Source organism: Branchiostoma floridae, chromosome 7 (assembly GCF_000003815.2).
Source record: "Branchiostoma floridae strain S238N-H82 chromosome 7, Bfl_VNyyK, whole genome shotgun sequence".
NCBI lineage: Eukaryota > Metazoa > Chordata > Leptocardii > Amphioxiformes > Branchiostomatidae > Branchiostoma > Branchiostoma floridae.
Genome location: NC_049985.1, coordinates 9,566,677 through 9,575,246, shown reverse-complemented (window position 1 = coordinate 9,575,246; position 8,570 = coordinate 9,566,677). Strand labels below are relative to the sequence as shown.

The following is an 8,570-nucleotide window of genomic DNA, read 5'->3' as shown; positions in this document are numbered from 1 at the left end:
TCCTCATTCACATTCAATATACAAAGATGTGGGTGTGGGCTGTTGCATGATGAATGTAGCTAGTGGGGCCCTCTACTCAATGTATTCATGAAATTTGTATTGTTTTCCGGAGCAGACTTCTATGCATGTTCAGAATTTTATCTATAAAAAATTACACCTCTCACAGCCTTTAGGAAACGTAGAAGAATGTAGCCATGATTTGTAAATAACAAAGAAGTTTATTAATCTAGAAGTAGGAAGAGAAAATTGAAGTACCCTAAGACTTTGGTAGAAATTAATCATACTCAGCACTTGTTCCTCACATTTGAAAACAAGTACTTTTTTTACACGACCCAGTCACCCTTTAGTCGTTCAATCTTTATCATAGCTCGCAGAGGCTATCTCTTGATGCTATTTTTACACACCCCATTTATTTGAGTGGTTATGATTCCTGGGCTCGGCTTGTCGTTTAGGCATCCTTTGCGGTCTGCAGTAGATACACATGTATGTGAACATGAACTAAATGTCAAGCATCCATTGCCTCAAGATTAATAAATTTTATCAAATAAATGTAGGCATATTACAGCAGTTGTTTGATCACCCAGTTGAAAATCTTATGTTTTTTTTATCAATCTTGTTTGATGTAAACTTGTACAGATGTCGATGTACAATTACATGTCACCAGGAATCAGATAGAAATGCATTGCACATATATAAGAGGACAGCTGTGCCTCTCAAAGATGTGACCCGAAAGAGATATTTTTTTTCTGTATCTATTAAATCTTTTGCTACAGGTTTTGCAACTCAAAGAAGAGCATGTTAAGCACCTGGTAAAGATGACAAGGGACTTCTCAATGTTGTTCTACAAGGTACGTAACCCACTCATTTTGTATTTGTTATTAATTTTACCATCTTTCTGTAACAACTTTTAAAGGAGGAAATTGTTTTGGAAGAATGGTAAAGATCTGGGAGAATTTGATATCTCATAATGTATGTGCAGTGACTGTTTTTATTCCATTGATCAGGTTCAGGATGTTCCAGCATGTATTTCTTATCTATTACTGCTCAGATTGATTTAAGTATTGATATGATGGTAGTGCACTTAGATTTATTGAAGGAAGATATGAATCTTTGCTATCCCATGCTCAAAGGAGACAACAGTATTATGGATAATTGTGAAGGATATTAAGACTTGGATTCTTTTTTCCCACCTATTACAGTATATCTTTCTAGTTGTCTGTCCTTTTTTGTGTGCATAATTCCTTTTGATCCTCCTGCTTTGCATTGATTACATTCCCATCCCCCCACCTCTGATTGAATTTCCTGATGCATTGAGCTACTGTAGGAGGGACTTCTTTTTCAATGTCCCTGACCTTCTTGTGCATTTTACCAAAGAGAATCAATATCAGCACTTCCTTTATTACCAACCTGGAAGCTAACTGAGGAGAAAGGTCTGATTTAATGTTGAAAGCAAGATTGAAATGAAATAAGTAAGATCAAGGAAGTTATGAAAAGAAAATGATATGGTTTAAAACAAGGTCCATATGGGAAAGGTTGGTCGTACATACAGTTCCCTCATGTCTATGACTGAGGGAGATGTCTTTACTGTATGAATTGTTGGATGATTTCAGCCTGGCAGTCTGCATTCCTGTATGACTGATTGGCTTGGCTGTCTGCCAGAGATTGTGCATGAGTTCCTGAAAGACCTGCATTCAAATTCATAAGCATGAAGGACATTCTGGGATAACTGTCAGTGGTGAATACAGTCTGGACTGTGTAGAATAAACTGGGGGGTATCATGGATACAAATTAATCCCAACTTCAGGAGTCCCCTTTGCTTGAATTAATTAATGTACATGACTTGATATCCTTTCCTATATACACGAGAGCTTGGGTTAACTTGCATGAACTGAACACAACATGAATACCTTGGATAGTGTTTGTAGATAATGTTCTTACTAGAAGTTGCTATGTTTATCATTTGGTGACAAGACAGCACAGTGTGCTCTACTTGGGAGACAAGGATTTTTTAGTTGTATGATTTTTTAAGACTTTTATTTGTTTATGACAGTAGTCAAAACAAGTGTATGTATCAAAATAGAAAGATAATGAGTAGTAAGCAGTTTATCCTTATGGATTTATAGCAGTGATGAATAAATACCATTAGCAGCTATATATATATATATATATATATATGTAGCATGATGAATTATGTGATTTGCTGTAGATGCAAAAAATTGTGATGTATCACTGCTGAGTCACCTAACTGATGTAAATGACCTCAAATGGAATATCAAATCTCTTTTATTTTGTAGCTGAACAGCTTGATTAAAACCGTTCCCTTCCTCCAGTGTAGGAAGGAGGGCAGAGCCTTGTCCAGACACTGTAAGGTCTACAAGAGACAGTGGTGTGGCCAGTGCCAGGGGAGGATCACTGTGTGCAGGATGGGGGAGAATGGGAGGATGACCTACTTCTGTGAAGGGTGTCAAACACGAGACCCTGAGACTATCATCAACAACAGAAGGTACTGGGACAGCACTGGGTGTGATAAAACACTGTAAATTACATATACATGTATGTAGGGAGGGGTAGGTTACACCCCTACATTATGAGTCATAAGACACCCCTAAGTAACCCTAACATATAGGGATGACAGAATGTGGGGGAATCAGAACATATTATTAGGGGTTTCGGGACATGGGTTTGTCAGAACATATGACTGTCTCCTAAGAGGAAGCATGTTGCCAGCAGTCCCACTTGGACATGTATAGTGGAAACAGGTTACAAAGCAGAGAGCGGAGAATTTTTTGTTTGACCAATACCCAAATTCTCAGCCCCAAAGTGATTCCTTCTCTCAAAGGAAAGCCTTAATTTATACCCACCCCACCCCACCCTGTATTACTCACTAGATGCATGTTTTTTATGGCTGGTAGATCCACTACACTATTTTCAGATTGACACAAGCGTCTAGTCACATGGAGACTGGCTGTGTGTCCAATTTGACTTCACTTAATGACATGTATCACTGATCTAACAGTGTGACATAGGCAGATGACACAAGCTGCAAAGAGGCATCCTGCTCATTGTTAGTGCATTCAGGGCTATGACAAAAACATGTTTGCCATTCTACTGGCAGTGATGTGCTGACTATTCAGGGTTAATGGTGAGGTCTTACATGACATTTTGGGGTACAAAAAACATGGCTACAGGACCAGCTGCCATCAACATGTAAGAGAACCCCTTTGATTTGGGTCCCTTCATTAGTGATCCTTATTGCGCATGATTTGCTGCAAGACCGATGTCTCCTGTCAATCTCTTTGTTATTCTTGTTCAACCTGCAAGTTCATGGAGCAGGGGGACCCTTAGATTTCTCAAAATGGCAATCTGCATTGATTGATGGCAAACTGGTTCAAACATGTAGTTATGACTCTTCAGGAATCAAGTCTCCATTCATAACCTTTTCACAGAGATGGCTGGCAACTGTTGGAAAGGTCACTTTATTTTGGGTACATCTCAGTCTCATTAAGTGTGTGTTTGACTTGTACACAACACCTGCTATGAAATATTGGAATGAAAATGCACTATTACTGTAGAAAGAACAGATGAGTCATCTTTATTGCCCGCTGGTTACCTCTGCATGTCGTTTTATCTCCTCCCACATTGAGAGTTTTAGTAGAGTTCATATAGAAGTCGATGAACTTGGACAGCAATCAAATATGGATGCTCGAAAGCATTGCTTGGTACTTTAGATAAACATATATAGTGAAAGTCATATGGCTGTGTATTTTGACTTTGTGGACATGATGAATAGACATTAAGTGACCCCTGCAACTTATCTTTTTGGGTAAAGCATGCCATTTTGGGGAGGGCATAGCATTTATTTTCCCTCCCCTCTGTACCAACATTAAATTTGGGTGACTTCAGTCTTTTAGATTATCCTCCTCCTAACATTGGGACGGAAATGATCATGCAAACACCAGAGTATTATTTTCTTCAATCTCCTCTAAAGCTGATTTAGCCTTCCTAAATGATTCTAGAGGAATAAAACCCATCTTTTTTGTCACAATTATTGAACACAATAAGTTAATCCTCTTCTGCGAGGCAAGTAGCTATAGAGAACACAGCATCTTAAGAGTATGATTGGACTAGAGTTCAAACAGATTTAGTAGTGATAACTATACATCTGTCTTCAAAGTTGAAGGGGGCAATCTATTTTCCTTCCTGAGACTATGGAAATAAGGCATTATCCTTTGTGACTACTGCACTGAAAGATTTTGTATCAAGCACAAAGGTTTAGAAATTTCCAAACACATTCCAGGTCAGGTATTTCACTGAAGTTGTAGTTGGAACATTGCAGCCCCAGTGATTGATATTAAGACTTGAATGTGACTTTGACTATTTTTGTTTGCAGGATTTTGCCCACAAAGAACAGCCTTATTGGCTGGGTTACCACTGGAGGCCATTCAAGAGCTGATGACCAGGAATGGACATGTTCAGTCTGCACCTTAATCAATAAAGGAAAAGCAGGAATGTGTTCAGCATGTGGGTCACCCAAACCTCTGTCCTCCACAGGACGTTTGTCCGATACAGAGTGGACCTGTTCACTGTGCACTCTGGTAAATGATGGGGACACTAAGGTATGCCTCGTTTGTGAAGGGCCTAGAAGTGAACCAGAAAATAGCCGAGAGCAGTTGCAACGAGTTATTGCGACTAGCGATGGCGATAGTGTTCACTCTTCATTGCCATCGGTGCCAGATGGGACGCCTTCTCCATGTAACGGACAGGTATCGCGGAAAAGAGAATTGCCTTGCAGCTCAGGTGTGATAGTCACAAAGCCAACCATTCCTGCCTCTGGCAAGCTAGCTAGATTAGAGTCAGCACCATTAACAAGCCCCTCGGGCACGCGTGTACCGTCGGCAGCGATTGGGTTTAATTCAGATGCTGCCGGCAACAGATTGGAAAGACCACAACATGAAATCACTTTTCACAGTAATGGATCCAAAGTGGCCAGGGGTACTGAAGGAAGTAATACAGTCATGTGCTGCAAGCAGCACAACAAGGTGTGTGTAGAAAGGACTGCCAGGAAGAAGGGAGATAACTATGGTCGCCCATTCTTCTGTTGCTCCATGCCTCGAGGAAAACAGTGCCAATTCTTTCAGGTCAGTTATTCAGTTGCGTCCTTGTTCAGTCTTTGTAACTATTAATGGTATTAACACAAATACATAATGTCCTTTGTTTAAAGGTAGCACCATATCCACTGTTTCAATGGCCCATTTGGGAAAAGGAAATTTTATTTTCCATTTGTTTCATGTCCAAGAGCAATGCATGCAAGCAGGTTAGAAATTGAAGAAAACAAATATTTGCTAGCAATTTACGACCATTTTATACTTGACATGAAAGTAATGACAAAATATTTGCTTTTTTTCCAGTGGGCTGATGACAATTTTCCCCTGTGTAACCATGGGAAACGTTGTGTCAAGAGGACTGTTCTAAAGCAGGGTGTTAATAACGGCAAGAACTTTTACACCTGTCGTCTGGAACGGGGAAAACAATGTCCCTTTTTCCAGTGGGTATGATCTTGTTGCACCTGTCGATCATCTCAAATTGCTATAAATCTTGAACATATATCATGTGAGATGTCCTTGCTCACATCTCACCATTTGTATTTGTTAAGGTATAGATTTTAATGTAGAGCATTTTGGAACATGAAACAAAGGTACAAATTCTAATGCTTTTCATCACTAATTTATCGTCAATCTGGATATTTATTACATCAGAACTGCAAAAATGTTTAGGCTGATCTAGACTAGCCTTGACTATCAGCATTACCATAAACAAAGTGGTTCTGAAGATTAAGAGTGGACCGAATAACAGGAAGAGGACTATCAGGCATGTCCTTGATGTCCTTGCAATACTCAAAATATCATGTGCTTAACACACACTTCAGAGTTACTGTCTTCATGTTTCCTGTCTTTGTACATTTATTAAGGCAATAGCTCAGGGGACTGTGGCCAAGAGCCTTTCAAGATGTGACAACCCTTTTAATGTATACACTGGAAAATGCCTCAAACAGTGTCTATATATTTTAAACTACTTTGATTTTATGTAGTATTATGATTCATATCTTGCCTTTCTTTTGTCAATAAAGTTTCATCCGTAGAGACAAATCTCCAAACAGGTCATTTGAGGCAATTGTTACCCGTAACACAGTTTTGTTCCTGGACGTGTTTCACGGCGAATTCGGACCATAAGATCACAGCGTTTTTATTATCACAGTGCTCTCTGAACAGACTATAAAATAAGGGACAAAGCAACACTTGGCTGCGAATTAAAGCACACTCCACAGCATCTAGACACTCCACGGCATCTACTAAGACACTCCACAGCATCTACTAAGACATTAGACAGCTTTCTTACACCACTGGAATGGAAAGAAAGCTGGCCGATTACCGCGTCGAGTATTCGCTCCCCAGTCACGACTGCTAACGCAAGGACGTGATCTTTGTGGAAGGACACACGTCAGATATGGCCGGCTAAAGCTTGGATAATGGATGTGTACTTCAAAAACAAACCCCGATATCATGTTTGGGCAACAGAAATGACGTTTATTACAAACGTGCCGTACATCATATAATCTCTGTCCTGACTACTAGTGTTTCTGAATGATTATTAAAACGCATTGTCTGAATGGATATTTTTATATGGCTCCATCCGCTATTATCGTGGATGGCTATTAGATTTAAGGTGCATTTTTAGTGGATTGCTCAGCCCGTGAGATATGTTGTGGAAATCGTACAGAATGCAATATCACGTACAAGCCCGACCGTGGTGTTAGCCGGATTTGCCCCAGGGAGTACAATAAACTGGCACGTTTGGAGATAGAAGAAAAGCAATTCCCTCGTGTGTCAGACAGAAATGGTCCACTCTAATACAACACGACCCGCACCACAAAGGAATTATCATTTTCTCGAGGCAGTTAAGCCCACAATGGTTAAACGCAAAAGTATAGATAGAAAACAGATATAGCATTAGCTATGCTATACTAGTATATAAAAGCTCCTTGAATGTACAGATATGACGTTACATTTATGATCATGATAATATGTGTCGTATGTAACTTTATGACGTTACATTTATGATCATGATAATATGTGTCGTATGTAACTTATTCAATTCCACGAAGAATAGAAATTGTTAATTTTAAGACTTATGACTTGAAACGGAAGAAGACATCAGATTTTGTGGAAGCAGCGGGTGATCGTATGTGGCTGGACCGGCAAGTAGAAGTGAAAGGGCGCGCCGTTAGGGAGAGTACAAGATGACGTTATTCATGCTCACAGAACCAGACACGCGGACGTGTTCCGAATTGGCGATATGGAACAAACGCAGGTGAAGTCGTTTACGGACACGCTTTCGCATTGACTGCGTCGGCACCTTCGTAGAAGTTCCGTAATACCTAAACCTTATTACCTTCCCCATATTTGGTATTGTTCCTCTGTGGAGATGACGTTTTTACCAATGTTGACTTGTTCTCGTTTTGTGGGGAGTTCTTGGACGGCTACTCAAGCTTTGTCAGACATTCTTGTCACGGTGGGAAGTTAGTGGCTTTAAAAATCCCCTAGATATCTATAAAGTGCCTATTCAACGCTGCATGGGAAAATGTGGCTCAACATTGTTATATCACCTCCTTGGTTATATCTAGTCTGTATCTATATATTGCGACGTTGGCGGACTCGTGGGATCTTAAGCTTGTTACACGTGGTAAGAGCTTTCTTAAATTAAGTCCAATTCAGTGCAGAAATACTTAGAACAACTCGTTTTTACCAATGACGTCACTGATCTTCTTGCCAAATTTTGTAATGAAAGGAAATTAAACGATCATTTTGTCATTCCCGGTGAAGCAAATATATTTGAGATATCGAACCATGCTAATTACGGACGCACAGTACGTTCGAATCTGATTTATATCCTGAGAATTCAGTAATGTCTAGACCACAGTTTGAGGTACAGCCGTGAGAGCACGTTATCTCGCACATAGACCTGTCTGCTACCACAGTAACAATGACGTACGCTGACGTTTTGTGTGTGCGCAGTTGCGGTATGGATTTTACTAAGCCATTCCCCGCGTAGCGCAGCCTGTATGGCGTGGGTGGGGACGTCACAATGATAATCTAATGCGAAATAAAAGCCTACGCACTCTCCTTTATAGACATCTTCTAGGAAGGCGATTCTTTCCAAGGGCCTATCTGAGATCAGCTTGTTAGAGCCATTTTCGTCACGACTCCGGCGCTTGACCTCTCGAGCTTAGAATTGATCGTGTGCGTTATCAGCCATGCGCAGTAATGCACCTTACCGTCAACTTCGATTGACTTCTTTATGTCGCAGGAGTCGGCTACTTCTATTTTTAGGGCAGTTTTTCTTTTGTACATGGTGACACTTATCTGAAACTCCCCCTCAATATCAATGCCACGTCAATTCACCTGGATAGGTTCTTGGCAGTCTGTCATGTACGTATATGCAACGGCCTCTAACGATGTCTATGGAGGCTGACCACAGCGGCCTATATAGCTAGGGCAATAGTTATAGAACTA

At 40.3% G+C, this 8,570-nt stretch overlaps 1 protein-coding gene across 1 annotated transcript in view; it reads left to right on the top strand.

Moving 5' to 3' along the window:
• Positions 1-6,671, top strand: part of LOC118419438 (endonuclease 8-like 3) — a 9,699-nt gene extending 3,028 nt beyond the window's left edge. The window contains exons 2-5 of the mRNA XM_035825804.1: positions 734-848; positions 2,331-2,503; positions 4,391-5,138; positions 5,409-6,671. Of these exons, the coding sequence (XP_035681697.1) occupies positions 734-848; positions 2,331-2,503; positions 4,391-5,138; positions 5,409-5,555 (1,183 nt within the window). The 3' untranslated portion in view covers positions 5,556-6,671. The remainder of the gene's footprint in view (positions 1-733; positions 849-2,330; positions 2,504-4,390; positions 5,139-5,408) is intronic.
• Positions 6,672-8,570: the final 1,899 nt, after the last annotated feature.